At 42.6% G+C, this 21,408-nt stretch overlaps 1 protein-coding gene across 1 annotated transcript in view; it reads right to left on the reverse strand.

The window, feature by feature from the left end:
- ZCCHC2 (zinc finger CCHC-type containing 2) overlaps window positions 1-21,408 on the reverse strand; it is a 192,666-nt gene that overhangs the window by 15,652 nt on the left and 155,606 nt on the right. Inside the window, exon 12 of the mRNA XM_033929327.1 lies at window positions 15,700-15,828. Coding sequence (XP_033785218.1) covers window positions 15,700-15,828 — 129 coding nt within the window. The remainder of the gene's footprint in view (window positions 1-15,699; window positions 15,829-21,408) is intronic.

Here is a 21,408-nt window from a genome sequence, read left to right on the forward strand (position 1 = left end):
GGCTCCATCTTATCCTTGGCACACCAGAGCTGAAAAGCACTCCTTGCTTTAGCATAGGCCACAACAGTCTTAGTTCAGAGAAGAGTAGAAATGACCTTCTGAATATCCTTTGCGTACTAAGGCTGAGCACTCAATAGCTATGCCATAAGATAAAGTGATCTGGGTCTATCATGTGGATTGGACCCTGACTGAGTAGCTCCACATAGACCATTAGTTTCATGCATCTGTCCTGTTGGAACCTTACTAGATCCACATACCATGGCCAACGAGGTCAATCTAGGGCTACTAAGATCACGTACCAGGTGAGTCATGATTCTGTGAATAACTCAGCTCACCATAGGCCACGGTGGAAACACAAAGCAGCTTCTCTTCCAGCCAAGGCTGAACCAACACATCTAATCTTGTGCTTTCTAGTTCGTTTCTTCAGCTGCAGAAGCGACTTGCCTTCTTGTTTTTGACTGAAACCATCAAGTCCACTGCCAAACTTCCTCAGTGTTGAACAATTAGAGTGAACGCTCTTTGGGATAGAGATCATTCTCCCAGGCCTAGAGTGTGTGCTGACTGAGAAAGTGAACCTGGACGTTTTCCACTCCCGCTACATGGGCTGCGGAGAGTGACTGAAGATGAGCCTCCACCCACCTGAACATCTTATTCATTCATTAAATTTTTTCGTTATCCCAGAGGTGCTCAGAGCAGTTTACATAAATTTTTCCCCGTCTGTCCCCTTGGGCTCAAAATCTATCTAATGCACCTCCAGACATAACAGAGCACTCGTGGTGCCCTCTTGTCTGCTCACATTTGCTACCATAGTATCATTGTCTGAGAATACTCTGACTGCCTTGCCTTCCAGATAATTTTCCATGCTTTTAATGTTATCTGAATGGCACGCAGATTCAGATGATTTATGGACATTCATTCACTGATGAAGAGACCATTGGCTCTGCCAGCTGGCATCTTTTGCACCTATGAAGGGATTTCAAGAGGAACACCTCTCGACAGGAGCCAACAACACAAGCTGCTCCTCCCTTCCATTATCCAGGGAAGCCACATTTGGAGGGCATGGCATTACGGTGACCATTGGGAGAGAAGAGAATCATGTAGGGGATGCTTGTGCGCCCTCACCTAGGTAACCACTTCCAGGGTGAATGCCATCGAGCCCAGAACCTGAAGGTAATGCCAAACAGTGGGATCTTGCATTGTTAGGAGATCTGCAATCTGTTTCTTGAGCTTCTGTTTATATGGCTTGGGAAGACATACTCTTTTGCTGTGTCAAAGTAGACTCACAAACACTCCAAGCTTTGGGTCGGCTCTAGATGACTCTTCTTGAACTTGAATATCCAGCCCAAATCCTGAAGGAGATTTACCATTTGTCACCCTCCAACTTTGACAGAAACATAGAAATAGACGGCAGATAAGGGCCACGGCCCATCTAGTCTGCCCACCCAAAGACCCTCCTCTACCTTTCTCTGTGAATAGATCCCACGTGTCTGTCCCATTTGGCCTTAAATCAGGCACGCTGCTGGCCTCAATAACCTGAAGTGGAAGACTATTCCAGCGATCAACCACCCTTTCAGTGAAAAAGAATTTCCTGGTGTCCCCATGCAGTTTCCCGCCCCTAATTTTCCACGGATGCCCCCTTGTTGTCGCTGGACCCTTGAAGAAGAAGATATCTTCTTCCACCTCGATGCGGCCCGTGAGATACTTGAATGTCTCGATCATGTCGCCCCTCTCTCTGCGCTCCTCGAGTGAGTATAGCTGTAATTTATCCAGCCGTTCTTCGTACGGGAGATCCTTGAGTCCCGAGACCATCCGGGTGGTCATTCTCTGGACCGACTCCAGTCTCAGCACATCCTTGTGATAATGTGGCCTCCAGAATTGCACACAGTATTCCAGGTGGGGCCTCACCATGGATCTATACAATGGCATAATGACTTCCGGCTTACGGCACACGAAACCCCTGCATATGCAACCTATGATTTGTCTTGCCTTGGATGAAGCTTGCTCCACTTGATTGGCAGCCTTCATGTCCTCACTGAGGATCACCCCTAAGTCTCGTACTGCTACCGTTCTTGTTAGGATCTCGCCATCAAGGGTGTAAGTCTTGCATGGATTATGGCTGCCCAGGTGCATAACTTTGCATTTTTTGGTATTGAAGCTGAGTTGCCAGTTCCTAGACCAGCGCTCCAGTAGGAGCAGGTCGTGCATCATGTTGTCGGGCATTGAATCTTCGTTCGTTGTGCTTTTGCCCACTACATTGCCCAGTTTGGCGTCATTGGCGAATAATGTCATTTTACCTCTCAGCCCTTCTGCTAAGTCTCTTATAAAGATGTTGAATAGGGCTCTGATCAGCCAGTTGTCCAAGTATGGGTGTACCTGTACTCCCATCCTACAAAGGTGAGATGCAACCACCACCATCACATTTGGTGAAGGTGCATGGAGCTGTTGCCAACACAAAGGGTAGGGTCGCAAACTGGAGTCATGGAATCATAAGTATTTCCTGTGGGCTGGGAAAATGTGAATATGAAGGTATGCCTCTGTCAGATCTAGGAAGGCTAGGATTTTCCACGGTGCCACTAGTTACTGACCAGACCATCTCCATGCGGAAGTGCGGTACTTTGAGGGTTACATTTACAGACTTGAGGTTCAAAATTGGTTTCCGGTCTTTGATGCCTTTTTTGGGCACTATGAAGTACATAGAGTATCTGCCATAGCTCGCTTCTTCATCGTGAATTGGATCTATGGGACTATCTAGCAACCTTTGCACGGTCGCTCGGACCCTGGTCTCCTTGTCCAACCATCCAGCTGAAGAATCCACAAACAGATCTGGGATAAGGTGATAGAACTCGATCTTGTGACCCTCCCAAATAAGATCCAGAACCCAGCAGTTTGAAGAACTTTGCTCCCATGCACTCCAAACACCAACAGCCTTCCACCAAAGTGCAGTAGTTTGGTTGCTGCCTTGGCTTCATTGTGTCTTCTTGGAAGCAGGGCTGACGCGAGACCCCAAGTTTGAACATTTTACCACTGATGAGTGTGCACTGAGTGGTTCCAACTTCAATTCCCTGAGCGCATCCGTAATAATGTGAGACATGATAGCAGACTTAAAAAGCTGCCGCAACAAGGGATCATCTCCCTGGTCAAGCGGGACTATTGCCTCCTGACCTCTAGTTCCTGAAAGGGAACCCGAGTCCTCCAAGCAAGAAACTGTGCTCTGAGACAGAAAAGACATGGAATCCGATCTTCAATCCTCCCAAATCCTGGTCCAACTGGTCATTCAGGTTGGGCATTGGGTTCCTTAGCAGCAGGGAAGTCTCCTGGAGAAGAATCTCTCTGCGGTCCAAGGTCACTGTGCTTGCTGGAAGCGCAAAGCATCCTGGCCCCGTCAAATAATCTCCTGTGGAAAGCCTATCAAAATCTGGGGTAAACCCCTAACAGGAAGACCCACGGACCTCAGGCTGGCTTCTCATGAGCTCCACTGCTTCTATGGACTTGCACTTCACAGACTCGCTATTTGGGGGCTTCAGCAGGGATCTCTTTACTGCCATCCGGATCCCTTGTGGGTCCCCAGCCCTACAGGACTCAAGAGAAGGCTAAGCCTGAGGCTCCCACCCCTCCTTCACGTGCCCCACTGCATATGGTACATAGACGCTCCTCAGCCAATAATCCAGCACAAAACTGATATATGGGGTAGAACAGCCTGAGGAGTCTTTATCGCAACTGAGGGGTTTTCAGACAGATGGAGGCTTTAGAAAAAGAGATAATTTAATATCCAAGATGGCTGCCACCAGCGAATTCACACCAAAAACACTCCCCTGAAGTTTAAAAAAAACTCAGGGATATGGATTTTGGAGGTGGGGGACTATAACTCTGCCTCCATAAACCTTTAAAAAACAAACTTTTTGACACGTGCCCCCCCCCCTTCCCTGATTTTCCCCTTAGGGAATAATGGGCTGTACTCACTGTTCTATGCTGGTGCTTGACTTGTCAGCTTTCCTACAGCCTGACTGATGGAAGATTTTATGCCTCAATCTTTTCAAAATAGATCCAAAACTGGAGCTCTTCGGGCTGCCAGTCAGACCAGACCCAAATGAAACCTCTACCACTACAGATCCTTGCATCATAATGGGGGGGGGGGGAGTGAAAAATGCAGCCAGCTTCCGGAAGCCCAAAGAGGGCTCACAGCCTGTGTACAAGTCTGATAAATCAGAAGATGAGCTAGCTCCCAGGGGAACGGTCCCCACACTTCCAAACGGCATCAAGCAAGCTGGTTCAACAGGTACACCTGGGGGTTGCCTGCAAGACCACCCATGTGGAATCTGGGTCCTCTCCCAATCAAAGCTGCTCCAAATTAGGGATCTCTAGATACCGAAATCTCCCAAAATGGATTAAAATAACCCAAACTGAGCAGATCAGAACACACCTTTTCCGGTCTGCTTGCAGAAGGAGTTAAGTGGTCTAATTTTAGAAAAGTGCCCTCCATTTCAACATCACAGATTTTGATGAAACTTTGCATGCTGAATCGTACACGACTCAAACTAACTTTGACAAAGTTTATGATTTGCCAGTGGAAATATAGCTTTTTGTTTAATACCATACTGCGACCATTTACATTATCCCTGCAAAATGTTTGCAACAGAGTCAAAATATTTCCTTGGTTATATAAGTAAAACAAATGAAACTTGGCGATCTTATATAACCTTTTACGATCTATTCAATGGAACTAATGCAGATTTTCATTTTTTTAAACTGACATGCAAAAAGCCTCAAAGCAGGCCAAAAAATGGATGTGCCAAAAAATTTCAAAGCTTAGCCTTCTGTGGCTCCTGTAATAATGAAACCATCCCTATAATTTTGTAACATGACTTTGTTCTCAAAATATACAATTTCAACTTATCAACTAAGCTCGTTACTTTACAATTTCACTTTAAATTTTATGATTTTTTTTTTTTTTAAATAGGGTATTTTCAACCAACTTTTACAAAAAAAAAAAAAAATAAAAAAGTGTCACCTAGAAAAATTTTCAAACCAACTTTATTAGAAAGAGCATGTTACAAACCCCTTGAAAGAGATGGTTTTCTTTTTCAATGCCAGCAAATAATGCCAAAAAATAAGGGTTAAAACAAGGCATTATAGACTTATAATGTATCTTTCAATGTTTATGTCTACCTCTATTCTCAACTATCCGGACCACCATAAATCTGTCCTTTTAATTTCTCAATTTGCCTTCGATACAAACAACAATAACCTTCTTTTGGATAGATTAGAGACTATTGGTTTCACGTTTCAGGTCCTCTCTTGGTTTAGATCCTATTTCACTGATTGTTCCTCGACTGAGTCATTCAACAATGCTACCTCAGAAAATTTCTCAGGAACTTATCACGCTCCAGACAACCAGCAATAACAAGATTCTAGGGGTGACTTTTGAGCATATTAGTAGCATTGTCAAATTGACTTTCTTCAGACTCGTTCTGTATCAAATTCTTATGTCCCAAGTCACTTAACACATTAATACACTCTCTGGTGATTTAAAATTCGTTCTGTATCAAAATTCTTATGTCCCAAGTCACTTAACACATTAATACACTCTCTGGTGATTTAAAAAATCGACTATTGTAATGCCCTATTTAAAAAAGCGACCCCACCCAATATGTTTTTTCCCCATTCCCACTTTCTCCCTTTCTTCTCCAAAACATGTAACTTTCCCCCTCCTTTCCCTCTTATCCTCACTTTCATGTTAGTCAAGTTATGTTTTTGATGTTCACCCATCTGCTTTTTATATTTATGACTTTTTTCTCTTTTTATCATTTTACTGTGAACCGGCCAGATACCTGTTGATGGTCGGTATATTAAAAAGTTAATAAACTTGAAACTTGAACTTGGAATAGCCCAAAAGGAAATAAGACGTCTCCAAATTATTCAAAATGCCTCAATTAAACTTATCATGAAAGCCAAGAAATTCAACCATGTGTTGCCCCTCTTAAGAAAGCACATTGGCTCCCAGTTGCTCATAACATATAAAATATGTTAGCAAACTCTCAAGTCTCTCCTTTATAAACCCCCTGCCTTCATTCATAGACTCTTGATTCCTTACACCACAGCAAGAATACTTAGATCAAACAACCAACATTTATTAATTGTTCCCTCTCTCAAAAACATTAACACACGTCGACAATTTATTTTCTCTATCATAGTGCCCCAAACTTGGAATTCCCTGCCCATTTATTTAAGGGAAGAGCGCCTTCTTGACAGATTCAAGAGCAAGGTAAAATGCTTTTTTTTAAAGATGCATTTGACTGTTAGTAAGCTAGATTAGGATCCTTTAACGAATTTTTATTTTCTGACTTATTTCAAGACTTCCGCTTTAAACCTCCCTGTTGTTTTTTCCTTATTTGTCTTATTTACTATCAACAATTGTAGTTCTTTCCCCTTTTTTCCCCCCTTTTATTTGGTATGCTCTGTCTGGTTAGTCCAAATTGTTTATTCTGTCTCCCTGAAACCTGTAATTTTAATTTTTGTACATCGCTTAGAATTTTGAATAAGCGATTAATCAAATTTTTAATAAACTTGAAACTATATAAATGTATAACACTATATATATTTGCTATATATACTGTGAACCAAAGAAAAAACCAACACCAAAATGTTTATTGTATCTTCCACAGAACTCTGTTAATTCTTATTAAAAATTTAGTGCACTGTGTCCTAAATGAAGTTGATATAAAATGTAAATATTTCCTACTGCACCACAACACTACCTTGTAAAAATGAATTTTTGCTATGGCATATGCGCAGAAGCAGATGATAGTTTGTAAACATTCTCTGTATCAAAATTGTTTTCACAGAAGAACAAATTCTGATAAAGAACTTGGTACTGCTAAAAGGTTACTGCAGTCGACGATTGTTGAAAGAGTTCCCAAAGAACAAAAACGGCCTTGAGTTTATAAATCTCCCCCCACCGAAGGCCTGCATGTTTCCCCCTTCTTTGCATGTTCCCCCCTTCTTTGCAGCATCCTCCAGCTTCCTCCCTGGCCTACCGGTCTTAGTTTTAGCTAATTACCACAGCCTGCAGAGAGGATCGCCGGTGCTGTAGCGTTCCTTGCAGGCTGCCATCAGCCTCCGCAGCACATTCCCTCTGCTGTGGTCCCGCCCCTCCTCTGACATAAGGGGCAGGACCACGGCAGAGGGAACGTGCTGCTGAGGATGACGGCAGCCTGCAAGGATCGCTACAGCACTGGCAATCCTCTCTGTAGGCAGCGGTAATTATCTGAAGGTAAGAGCAGGAGACTGGGGGAGGGGGGGAAGCCGGAGGACGCTGCAAAGGGCGGTCAGCACTAGTACAGACTGTGGGCCGCCTGCAATTTTTCACAATCTGCCTGTGTTTTAACAACTTTGAACACTTTATTGTCATCTGCAAATTTAATCACCTCACTCGTCGTTCCAATTTCCAGATCATTTACAAATAAGTTAAATAGTACCGGTCCTAGTACAGATCCCTACGGCACTCCATTGTCCACTTTTCTCCATTGGGAAAAATGACCATTTAAACCTACCCTCTGTTTTCTGTCCGATAACCAATTCTTAATCCACAACTGAACTTTGCCACCTATCCCATGATTCCAATTTTCTCAGGAGCCATCATGAGGAACTTTGTTAAAAGCTTTCTGAAAATCTAGACACACTACATCAACCAGCTCATCTTTATCCACATGTTTATTCAAGTCAAGCAAATTGGTGAGGCAAGATGTCCCTTGCTGAACCCATGCCGACTATCTCATTAAATCATGTTTGTTTACGTGTTCCACAATTTTATTTTTTATAATAGTTTCCACCATTTTGCCCAGCATTGAAGTCAGGCTTACTGGTCTGTAATTTCCCAGATCTCCCCTAGAACCCTTTTTAAAAATCAGCGTAACATTGGCCACCCTCCAATCTTTAGGTACTACAGACGATTTTAGCGACATTTTACAGATCACTAACAGCAGGTCAACAATTTCATGTTTGAGTTCTTTTAGTACCCTGGAATGTATACCATCCGGTCCAGGCAATTTATCGCTTTTTAACTTGTCGATTTGGCTCAGTACATCTTCCAGATGCACTGAGATTTCTTTCAGTTCCTCCATATCATCACCCTTGAAAACCATTTCCGGTTCATCCCTCACATTTTTGTCCGTAAAGACAGAAGCAAAGAATTCATTCAGTCTCTCTGCTATGGCCTTATCCTCCCTGAGCACCCCCCATTTTGCTTCTTGATCATCCAATGGTTCCATGGATTCCCTCACAAGTTTTCTGCTTCTTATGAGAGGAGCTGCGAAGCGCAAAAGTGGGCTAAAGTGACTTCTGAGGGCTCCATCTCACCTCTTCCTTTCCCCCAAAAGGACGAAGGTATCTGTCAGGGCGGAGGGATTATTTAATTCTCAGATTTTGCAGTCCCTACAGACCGGCACAGATTGAGAGCACATTGACTTTTGGCAGTAGTACAAGTGGGCTGTGCAGTCCCATCTACAATCAGTTTGACGAAAAGCCATGCAGGAACTAACTAAGAACTTAAGAACTATAAACACAACTCCATTCTCATCTGGAAAAGACAAATTAATTGTCTGGATTGGACACAGAGACACCGTTAGATACTGACTAGAACAAAAACCCTTCAGTGTCCCCACAGTTCTCCAGCTAAACCAGATGAACCAAACGCCGATGCTCCTATTACATTTCACCAAACCAAGAAAAGATACTGCAGAAAAACTGAGTCTTCACAAAAAAAACCTGAGTAAAACGACAGGTTTTGTGCCAGTCTGTAAATGCGCATGAGTCGAGTCTCATTTGAAAGAAAACTGCAATCAGAGGGCATACACTGCGATTCAGTTTTATCCCAGATTACTGCCAAAATTGAGACTGTATTGAAACAGATGAATTTATGGATGCAGCAATTTAAAATTAAATTTAACTCTGATAAAACAAAGTTTTTCCTGGTGTCACCTAGCAAAATTTCCCATGAACCCTCCATCAGTATAAACTCAACATCATATGTAATTCATTCAACAATTAAAATATTAGGAGTCATTCTTGACCAGCATCTCACCATGAAAGCTCAGATAGATGCAGTGGTATGAAAAAGTTATTTCACCCTATGGAAACTACGAACAATTAGACCATACTTTGAATTTGTAGTGTTCAGACTACTGACTCAATCGTTATTACCCAACACTGTCTCTGCTCCTCCCCCATTCCAGCAGGGGAGAGCCGACGGAGGAGGGCTGCAGTCCGGCCATCGGACCAACGGTTGGCTCGGGGGCCCGTTCAAGCTGGACTTCAGTTTTGACTGTTTTGATTTTATTTTCACTTCTTTTTAGTTTATGATATATTTTTTTAATCTCACTCATTGTTTTGCCACTTGTTTTGTTTTATCATTCAAATTTCATTTAAATTTCCCCAGAATTCTATTGCTTCAATGGTTCTCTCTCTGCATCTATTCCTATCTCCCCTCTTTTTAACCTTTAAAATTCCTTTAGATCATTGTAATCTTATTAGAATGTTTATTTTCTCTATTTTTCTCCTCTATCTCTATTTTTCTTTCTTTATTACTCTTCTAATTGTCATTTTTCCTGGTACTTTAGTTAGATTGTGAGCCTTCGGGACAGTAAGGGAATTTCTAAGTACCTATCTTACTTATAATTTTAATGCACCAATATATTCATTGTAACCCGTTCTGGGCTCTTTTGGGAGGACGGGCTAAAAAAATCGAATAAATAAATAAAAATTGAGTTTTTGCCTCTTTGGCAAGTTTCTTTTCATATTCTCTCTTAGCTTTCTTCATCAATGCTTTGCATCTAACTTGCTAGTGTTTGTGCCTCTTATTTTCTTCATTCGGATCCATTTTCCATTCTTTAAAGGATGTTTTTTTGGCTCCAATAGCCTCTTTCACTTCACCTTTTAACCATGCCATCTCTCGTTTCTTCTTCTTTCTACCTTTGCAAACACATGCAAGCAGTTTTTGATCAAATACCTGAAGCACAGCACCAGCTTCATCTGGTTTACAGACGAAAAGATATTTACAGTAGCTCCATCGATGAACGCACAGAATGATCGCCTATACATGCCTTCAACAACACTGAAGCATGAGATTAATGCCAAATGCCTACTATGAACCTGCCTGAACCTTCAGCCAGTCATGGTCTCGGTTGCAATCTCAAAACTCAGATCTGTTCTTCATTGATTCTGGGGTTAAGATCAAAAGCGCATACAATCAGATTATCCTCTTGATGCAGAAGCTGTTGCCAGCGATCCATCACATATCAGAGACAACTTTATATTCCAAGAAGACTATGCCACAGCACATCTGGCAAAGGACACTAGAACTGCTACATCAGAAAACCCCAGACTTCATTGGTCCAGCCCTTTGGCCTGCATATTCACCAGACCTAAACCCAGCTGACTACTGGATTCTGGGGGCTGATACAGGAATTTGTCTACTAGACAGCGATATCTTATGTCTAAGACCTTAAACAGCGCCTCATCTCTGTTTGGGCTGAGCTGAAGCAGAGCGTCTTTTGACAAGTCCATAGATCAATGGAAGCCAAGACTGAGGGCGTGCCTTTGTGCAAAGGGAACACACTTCAAACATCTGCTTAATCGAAACATTACTTTCTGACTTTACATTTTTCTGTATGATATACCATAAAATCTTTTGATTTGTTTTTATTCAGTTCACAAATCATTTTTACAAGGTAGTGTTGTGGTGGGAAATATTTACAAACATTTTACATCAACTTCATTCAGGGCAAGACACACTAAATTTCATTAGAATTGGCAGAGTTCTGTGGAAGATATGACAAAAATTTTGGTGTATTTTTTCTTGGTTCACAGTGACAACAGCTGACATCAATTCTATAAATTTAGCAAGCAGCATACAGGTTTAGCATTTTTGATTTAATAAGCAGCACATGAGTTTAGCATATTGGTATGACATTAGGTAGACATTACTGAGATGATTCCTTTTCATCAAGGCCTATATTTTAATTCTTGCCTGTTTAGATTTATACGAATTTATGTTATCAATTAATTCATAATAGAAACTGAATTTGGTGGTGATGATTCACAGAATCCACTATTTTATTGATGGCTCAAATGCTCAATACAAGAACTACAAAAATTTTGTCAACCTGTGCAATCATAAAAGTGAATTCAATACTGAAGCGCAATGGAATTTTTTTTGGTACAAGCCATGGAAAATAAACTTGTGACAGAATTGGAATGATGAAAAGATTAACAGCTAGAGCTAGCTTTCAAAGACCATCAAATGACCAAATATTTTACACCAAAAGACTTATTCAATTTCTGTGACAAGAACACATATGGAATTAAATACATAATTGTTTGCAAAGAAGAAATCTAATCTAATCTAATCTAAACCTTAAGTTTATATACCGCATCATCTCCATGAGTATGGAGCTCGACATGGTTTACAAGAACTTAAAATAGTAGGTAGAGAGGAAGAAAAAAAAAAGGATTACATGAATTTATATGAAGAAGGGGGGGGGGAAGGGGGTGAAGGATAGAGTTACAATTTGCTGAAAAGCCAGGTTTTCAGTTGTTTGCGGAATAACTGAAGGGAACTCAGGTTCCGCAATGGGGAGGTGAGGTCGTTCCAAAGACCTGTGATTTTGAAGAGAAGGGATTTTCCCAGTTTGCCTGCATAGTGAATGCCGCGTAGGGAGGGGAAGGCTAGTTTATACCTTTGGGAAGTTCTGGAGGAGTCGGGACTGGAGGAGTTGAAAGACAGTGGGATAAGAGGAGGGAGGATGCCATGAATGATCTTAAAAGCCAGGCAGGAATATTTGAAATGGATTCTGGGGATTATTAGGAGCCAGTGAAGTTTGGCAAGGAGTGGGGAGGCATGGTCAGATTTGCGTTTTGAGAAGATCAGCTTGGCTGCAGTATTCTGGATTAGCTAGAGTCTTAGAAGACTTTTTTTTGATGGATTTAAGTAGATGGCGTTGCAGTAATCTAGTTTGAAGAAGATGATGGATTGGACAAGGATGGCAAATCGATGAAAACAAGAAATTTCAAGAAGAAAGATGGCAAGATAGTAGCACAATAGCTAGAACTTGAGATCATCAATTTGTACCACTCGACTCAAACACAGTTCCTTTGAGCAAAGTGTCAAATGACACTACCTAATTCATGGCCAGAGCGTCTAATAAGGGAACTACAATGCTGGATTTAAGAATATCACAACTGCTCCCTTGTTATTATATTGCTTGCATTTATGTTAAATGGTGGTTTGGCAACATTGTTTAAGTATCGATGGAAGAAAATGACATCTTGACAAAGTTTATGCACCCACATGGCCCTAATTCATTTTACTGGCCTGAAAGATAAGATATTTGCTATGTGCCAGAGAAACATCCATTTCCATTCTCTCTGCTCCACTGGTTACATCATTTTGGCAACAATAACAATTTTCAGAAATTATTTTGGCAAATGTAGCTTGAATTCAATAAAATGCAATGAATGAAAGTCAGTCAGAACTTAGGCTTGGGAACCAATAGAAGATACTCACTTTAGGCTTGGGAACCTAGGTTAAGTTGTCCAATCGTTGGCTTGGGAACTAGACAGATACTCACTCAAGGTTTTGGAACCTCAACAAAAAAGTTTTGGAACCTCAACAAAGAAAGACTGTAGGCTTGGGAATCTGAACCCGTGGCTGGTATTGTGACCTATACAGCAGTGTTTCTCAACTCAGTCCTGTAGTACCCCCTTGCCAGTCAGGTTTTCAGGATATCCACAATGAATATGCATGAAAGAAATTTGCATATAATGGAGGCAGTGTATGCAAATCAAGTTTATGCATATTCATTGTGGATATCCTGAAAACCTGACTGGAATGGGGGTACTCCAGGACTGTGTTGAGAAACACTGCTCTACAGCGATGAGTTTGCTAGTTCAAATTTCTTGGACTGGTAGTGGCAATGCCACTACGGGCCAATGCAATCAAATATTTTCCTTATAAAAATGCAAAAGAACGTTTATATAACAAGTACAACTTGTAAAGAGCTACTACATTTGAATGTTAATCTATGCCGTTACCACAGAAACTTTTTTCAGGCACAGTTTGCGTGCATTGATAAGCAAAAAACTTTTTCAGGGGGTTTGAAACATGATTTTCTAATAGAGCCAGTTCAAAAATGTTTCTACGTGACTTTTGCAAAAGCTGGTTGAAAATAACCCTTTTTTTTTTTTTTAAATCATAATTGTAAAGTAACGAGATTAGCTTAAAATTGAAATCATGTATTTGAGAATAAAGTCATGTCTCAAAATAGTAGAGAAAATTTTATGGGGATAGGTTATTACAGGAGCCACAGAAAGCTAAATTTTGAAATTTAGCACGTTCATGTTTTCAGCCCACTTTGAGGCTTTTTACATACATTGAATAGATCATAAAATATTGTATAAGATTGCCAAGTTTCATTTGTTTTGCTTATATAACCAAGGAAATATTTTGAATCAGTTGCAAATTTTTGCAGGGATATTGTACATGATTGTGATATAGTATCACTAGTCTTATAGCCCGTTACATTAACGGGTGCTAGAATATATGTGTGTGTGTCTGTCTTTATTTCTTTCTCTCTCTCTCCTTAGCCGTTTTTTTTTCTTTCTGCCTTTCTTTTTCCTTGGCTGTCCACCACCACCCCTTGCCTGCTCCCCCTGTCCATTCTCCCTTCTTTTTACCTCCCCTGTGTCCACCACTACCCCTTCACAGCTCTCCTTATGCAGCAGCAGCCTTCTCCCTTTGTTTTACCTCCCCCCTGTCCAGCAGCACCTCTTTCCTTCTCCCCCTGTCCAACATTAGGCCTCTGTTCCTTTTTCGTCACCCCCCCCTGTCCATCAGCACCTCTTTCCTTCTCCCCCTATCCAGCAGTAGGAATCCCTTCCTTTTTCTCCCCCCTCCTCCTTCTTATCCCTATGATACACTTACCTTGCTCTGCCCCTGATCATAGGTTCCCGTTAGCCGCCCAGTTGCACCCATTGGAAAAGTTCCCTCTGCCACATCCCGCACCCCCCCCCCCCCGACTCCCGCTGTCTTTATTTCTGTCTCTGTCCCTGGTCCCCTTTGTCTCTCTGTCTTTCTATGTATCTCCCTGCCCCTGTGTCTTTCTTCTTTTCTTTCTGTCTCCTTTCCTCCCTGTCTGTCTGTCCAAAGCAGCATTGCCTCCCCCTCCATTTCCCTCCCCCCACAGCAGTTCCCTGTGCAGCAGCATTAGCGTTTCCTCTACCCCACTTTTCCTTCCCGTGGGCCCAACTACAAACGTGGTGATTCCAGCAGCGTGTGTGCAGCAGTCTCCACACACTGCTTCGGGTCCTTCTCCTGCCCTGATTTGCTCTGCCGCGTCTCTGATGACATCATCAGAGACGCGGCTGAGCAAATCAGGGCAGGAGAAGGGCCCGAATGAGCGTGTGAAGACTGTTGCACACGCTAATGGAATCGCCACCGGGTGGGCGGAAAGTTGCTGAGCAGCCGCGATCCCTCTCCTCCGATACCCCGCCCGCTGAAGATCGGCGGCTGGCTGCCCGACTGGTGGAGGCGATCGGCGCCGCAGCTCTGTCCCGGCGGCCTCCGAGCGGCTGCGCTGAGAGGAGAGGAGCCTGCTGCCCGAAGAGGAGGAGCGGCGTTGTCTGAAGAGGCTGAGCTGCATCATAGACCTCAGCTGGCTGCAGCGGTGGTAAGCCCGATGCGTGAAAACTGCGCATGCGCACTCGTCTTTTCGCGACAGATCAGGGAACACGTTTTTTTAGTGCGCATGTGCGGCCTAGCATTTTATTATATTAGATACAAAGAGCTATATCTCCACTGATAGATCTTAAACTCTACCAAAGTTCAGTTAGGTAATGTAAGATTCAATACACAAAGTTTCATCAAAATCTGTGATGGTGAGGCAGGGTGCCCCAGACCACTTGCCATAGAATGAACCAAAAATGAAGGCATTATACTTCACTGGTGAAGGAGAAGAAAGATATGATTGACAACCTTCTGCAACAGCTCACAACCAGAGGGTATTCACCTATAGTGTAAACCAGGGGTGTCAAAGTTCCCCCTCGAGGGCTGCAATCCAGTCAGGTTTTCAGGATTTCCCCAATAAATATGCATGAGATCTATTAGCATACAATGAAAGCAGTGAATGCAAATAGATCTCATGCATATTCATTGGGGAAATCCTGAAAACCCGACTGGATTGCGGCCCTCGAGGAGGGACTTTGACACCCCTGGTGTAGACTATGTTTATGTAACAGAAATTAATTTTGTTATATGTTAAATAAGCCTGGGTATGAGTTAAATTAAAACAAGTAAATCAAACCCAAATAATTGTATAACTAATGGCTACAAACGCTATTTTTTTTAAAAAAGTAAAAATATCTGGATAACTAACCTGCATTAGAAGTCAGATTCTGAATGATGAATTTGTACAAGGCTACCATGACTACATGGAAAAGTCTGACTTGCTAAACTTTAATGAGAAAAAATAAATTAAAGAATCTTCACAGCAAAAGCAAATCACTCTAGTACCACAATATTCCACTAAAGGCGATAAAACTCACTGAAGGCTCTTCTTCCCAAACCTCTACAAACTGATAAACTGATCATGGCAAATAAGGATATGCGCACGCGCTCATATAAACAGAAGCGCGCGCTACAAAGCCAACCTCTGTCTTTTTCTTCTTCACTTTCAAAGCTTTCCCTCCCATTATGTCGTGGACTAGACGGGGAACTGTAACTCTCTGAAGAGGTTTCTCCACATGTGTCCTGTCCAGATCCAGTGTCCAAACTCGGATCTAAAAACAGAAAGAACTTTCCTTTTCATTCGGCATCATGCAGCCAGTTGTGATCACTACTTTGTTGTTTAATTTCTGCCAAATTCTGTCTCTTTGGTACAACAGCTCACCATGATCTAAATTAGTTAACCACTGTGTTAAGCCCTTCCATGTCCTTCTCTCTTCCCCCCCCTTTACAAAAGTAAATAGTAGTTAAATATGCCTTTCCATGGATCTCAGACCCCTATAGCTTGGGAAAACTGCAAGTCCTTTGTCCAGCCAAAAATTTAGAGGAAAAGGGGAGAACAGGACTCGATTGTTCTAACAAAGTTCTGACATAGAGACCAAGATGACAACAAAAACAAAGGAAAAAAAAATCAAAACTTGAGCTGGAATGGCATCCAAGAGCCAAAGCAGCCTCAAGCAACTCTTCACTATTCCTCAGCTCTGAAACAGACAACTAGAAAGCATCTCAAGTCTCTCTCAAGGACACTGAGATAGCTCAATATACCACAAATTTAAACAAACATAATAAACTGGACACTCCGATTTATGATATGGTTGCATGCTTAGGTATCAAACAAAAATCCAATTCTAAATGTGTGTACCAATGGGCAACAAGATACCTTTTTAGTTGAAGGGCCCAAGTAAACCAATTTTAGAGTCCATACCCAAGCCCTCTAGTTGTTGATGTTATGTTCAGCAAAACATTGGTTGGGCCATCCCACTCTGCTGCCTATACGAGTATCTTATTTAAAGTTGGGCCTCCTGAGGTATTACCACCACTGCCACACTTATCAAGGTCTTTTCAAATAATGGTCAAACCACTGAACCCTGGCCATTTAAAACAAAACAGGTTCGGCATAATGAAAGCTATAATGGATGATTTAATACAAATATTTATCAGACGTTGCCAACGTAAGTCAAGCATACAAATGGATGTGGCTGCCACTCAGATACTTGTACAAATGAACACAACATACCATCAAAAAAATTCAACAGACCACCATTATTAAGGAAGCTATTTATGTGTGTAAAACTTTTGCATTTTGGGAGTAAGCTTATAAAGTCTTTCACTTATATTTTGACACTTATATGTATAAAGAATGTAAGATTAGGTTTTCACCTTCGATAATCTTCTTTCTGTTAGTCCCTGGAGGATTCATTAAGCTAGGTGTTCAATCCCTTCTCGCAAACTGGGAGTTGCAGAAATCCAAACACTTTTCTGAGCACATGTTTCTCCCACCCAAGAGTTAGATCTCCCTGTAGTTCAGTCCCAAAGCCAAGCAACATATCTGAACAAATCCATGACAAGGTAGGGGGTACTTGGGAAGTTCCCCAGCAATAAATTTGTAAACTAGTCTGCTCTGCAAAACATGAAAACAAGCAATAAACAGGTACAACGGCAACACAGAAAAAACATTGAGGAACAATATTGAACTAACCTGCTGTGTGCAACGAACACCCACATGAGACAGCCTTCAGTAATGCATACTCACAAAATTGGAAAACTTCCCACAGGATCCGTTAACTGGCAAGAAGATCCTGAAGCCTGGAAGGAGAATAAGCGAGGCAGAAGCAGGCGATTCAGAACAAGTGAGAGGGCGAGTTGTACTGAATCCTCTCGGGACAAACAGAAAGAAGATTGTTGAAGGTGAAAACCTAATCTTCCATTCTGTTACAGCCCTTCCAGATACAGTACACTAGGTGATGTACCAAAGCATTGGCAGTATCTAGGGAGGGACAGAAGAGCCTACCCAGAACACAGAGGTCCCAAAAGCAGCATCAGAGTGAGCCACCATATCCATCTGGAAAAAAAATGGGTAAAAGGTAAGGAGAGGACCAAGAAGCCACCCTGCAATTTTCATCTGGAGAAAATGCACAAAACTCCATCCCATGAAGCAGTAACTTTTAGTGGCGTGGGCCTGAAGGGAACCAGCGGCAGCTTGTCACCGGTGACATAAGCCATGGAAATGGCCATATGAATCCATTGGGTGATCAAGGCCATAGATGACGGCCGACTATGCTGAGGCAGAGCAGTCAGGACAAAGGAGATCAGATAGCTGGAAATCATTAGTCCTCTCCAAAAGTGGAGCAAGACCTTAATGTCCAACTTGCACAAGATCTGATCCCTTCGCTCCGAGCCTGTGGAATGAAACGCAGGCAAACTAACCTCCTGGGTGACATGGAAAGAAGAAACTACCGTAAGTAGAAAGGAAGGTACAGTATGGAGAAAACCACCGGTGTCTGTAATACAGAGAAGGTCTCTGTACAAAAGAGCTTGAAGCTCTGAAATAAGCCATGCCGAGACAAAGGTGACCAGAAAGACAGTCTGAGCGTCAGATCCAAAAGAGTAGCAGCCTTCAGTGGCTTGAATGGGGCTTCCATAAGGCCCTGTAGAACGATGGGTAAGATTCCATTAAGGGAAAGGATGACGCAAGGGAGGCCGCAAATGAAGTGCCCCTTTCAGAAACCTGGTCACATCCAGATGAGCAGGAAGCGAACTAGAACCCCTGCGTGCCCTGAAGCACAAAAAACCTGTTACCGGAACTTTAAGGGAGGCCACTGCTAAACCCTTATCTAAGCTTGCCTGAAGAAAAGCCAGGACCACTGAAATGGGAGCCTGCTCAGGCTCCACCCAGGACTTCTGAATAACTGTGCCTTATAAAGGCTGAGCACTCAAGAGCCATGCCGGAAGACTAACGCTTGAAGTCCATTTACTCTTCTGGCAGAAGCGAGTGAAATGAGAAAAATAACTTTCCAGATAAAATACTTGAGATGAGCCTTAGACATTGGTTCAAATGGAGGCTTCATCAATTTGGCAAGCACCACATTGAGGTCCCAGACTACTGGAGGAGGCTTGAGAGGTGGTTTAACATTGAAAAGACTCTTCATGAACCTAGACACTAGAGGGTGAGCAGTGATAGGTTTACCCTCAACTAGTTGATGAAAAGCTGTGATAGCGCTGAGATGGAATCTAATAGATAGACTTGAGTCCTGAATCAGACAAATGAAGAAGATAATCCAAGATAAGTGAAACAGATGGATTTTGAATCATAAAGATGAAAGACAGCAGATAGAGAAACGAGTCCACTTCTGCTGATAGCATTGCTGAGTGGCAAGTTTCCTGGAGGCTTATAGAATAAGTCAAACAGGCTGAGAAAGGTGAAAATCAGTTGGATTCAGCCCGAAAGATACCAAGCTGTCAGGTGTAACGACTGAAGGTTGGGATGTAGAAGTGCACCTTGATTGTGTAAAAAAAGATGGCAATATACAGGGCTGTGGAGTCGGTAGATAAATCCTTTGACTCCGACTCCTCAATTTCTGGTACCCACGACACCGACTCCAGGTACCCAAAATTGTCTCCGACTCCAACTCCACAGCCCTGATTTCAAACCATATAGATAAAATCAGGGCTGTAGAGTCAAAAACAATTTTGGGTACCTGGCTTCGGAGTCGTGGGTACCAGAAACTGAGGAGTCTGAGTCGACTCCACAGCCTTGATTTCAAAACATATAGATAAAACCAGGGCTGTGGAGTCGGTAGATAAATCCTTCAACTCAGACTCCTCAATTTCTGGTACCCACGACTCCAACTCCAGGTACCAAAAAATTGTCTCCAACTCCTTGACTCCGACTCCAACGTCCTGGAAATATCGGCAGAGGCATTGGCTCCCTGGAACTGAGTTGAAGTAGAAGGGATAACCAAGGCTGCCTGGGCCATCGAGGAGCTACGAGATTCATGGTGGTGGCCTCCTGCTTGACTTTAACAAGTCTTTAGAATCAGAGGCGTAGGTGGAAACGCATCGAGAAATTTGCGTGTCCAATCCAGTAGAAATGCATCCGCCTCCAGGTGGTGAGGTGAGTAAAGTCTGGAACAGAACTGGGGCAACTTGTTGTTGAGGAGAGATGCAAACAAGTCCATTTGAGGAATGCCCCATTGAGGAAAGATGGGAAAGAAAGCTGCAGAGTTGAACGTCCATTTGTGAGGCTAAAGAATTCTGCTGAGCTTTTCTGCTAAGTAATTCTGTTTCCCCTGAACGTAAACTGCTCTGAGATAGATGTTCTGAGCAGTCGCCCACAGCCAAATCTTTTGAGTTTCCTAGCAAAGAAGGAGAGATCCTGGGCCTCCTTGCTTGTTTACATAGTACATCGCTACTTGATTGTCCATGCGAAGCAGGAGGACTTGATTGTTTATGAGATGCTGGAAAGCTTTGAGAGCATAATAAATCACTCTGAGTTTCAGAAGATTGATATGGAACTCCTATTTTTTGGCGGACCAATAACCAAGATGTTCTCCCCAGGCATACGTTGATGCATCGGTGGTCAATACTTTTTTATGAGGAGGTAGATGAAAAAAGAGATCTCTGGAGAGATTGGAAGATATCATCCACCACTGAAGCGACCATCGAAGAGACGATGCCACAAAAATGTGCTGTGAGAGAGGATCGGTCGCCTGAGACCACTGTGTGCTAGAGTCCATTGAGGCATTCTGAGATGGAGCCTCATCAAAGGAGTCATGTGGACAATGGAAGCCATGTGATCCAGAAGAACCATCATTCCTCTGGCTGAAATGAACTGGAGCTGGTCCACCTGATGATAGAGTTGAAGTAAAATGTTCTGACGATCCTGCAGAAGGAATACTCTCAACTGAGTGGTGTTGAGAGAGTCCCAATGAACTGAAATCTTTAAGACGGACAAAGCTGCGACTTGGGAAAGTTTATTTTGAAACCCAAGTTCTGAAGAAAAAAGATGATGCGTTTCGTCACAAGTACGACATCTTGACAGGAAGAGTCTTTTATGAGTCAATCATCCAGATAGGTGAAAACTTGAAGATCGTGAGACCTCAAAGCCACTGCCACCACAACCAGGCACTTGGTGAAGACTCTGGGAGAAGATGCCAGGCCGAATGGAAGGACCTTGTACTGGTAGTGGTGATGTGCCACTCAAAATCTGAGGAATTTTCTGGAAGCCAAGTGAATTGGGATACGAGTGTAGGCTTCCTTGAGATACAGATAGCATAGCCAATTGTTTTGAGTCAGGAGAGGATATAGTGTGGCTAGAGAGAGCATGCAAAACTTCTCTTTGACCAAAAACTTATTGAGGGCTCCGAGATCTAAAATCGGACGGAGACCTCTTGTCTTCTTCGCTACTAGAAAATAGCGGGAGTAAAATCCCTGGTTCTTCTGATCTACAGAGACTTCTTCTATTGCATTGAGGAGAAGAAGGGACTGAATCTCCTGAAGAAGAGAGGATTGATGAGTGTTGGAAGCAGACTCTCTTGGAGGATGACCTGGAAGAGTGGAGATGAAATGTAGAGAATAATCCTACCGATTGATTTATAGAACCCAGATATCAGAGGTGATGAGTTCCCAACGATGGAAATAGTTGAAGGCGACCTCCAATTGGCTGAAGGAGAGGATGAAGTAGAGGGATTGAAACTATGCTCTTTATCAGCAGGTCAAAAGGACTGAGTTGATTTGGCTGGATCAGCAGGTTGGGTCTTGGGAGGATGCTGCTGCTTTTGTTTCTTCTGCTGAGGCCTTACTGGAGCAGAGACTTTGGCTGAAAAATGCCTCTGATAAGAAGAAGCAGGTCTGAA

The sequence above is a fragment of the Geotrypetes seraphini genome, chromosome 2 (assembly GCF_902459505.1).
Source record: "Geotrypetes seraphini chromosome 2, aGeoSer1.1, whole genome shotgun sequence".
NCBI lineage: Eukaryota > Metazoa > Chordata > Amphibia > Gymnophiona > Dermophiidae > Geotrypetes > Geotrypetes seraphini.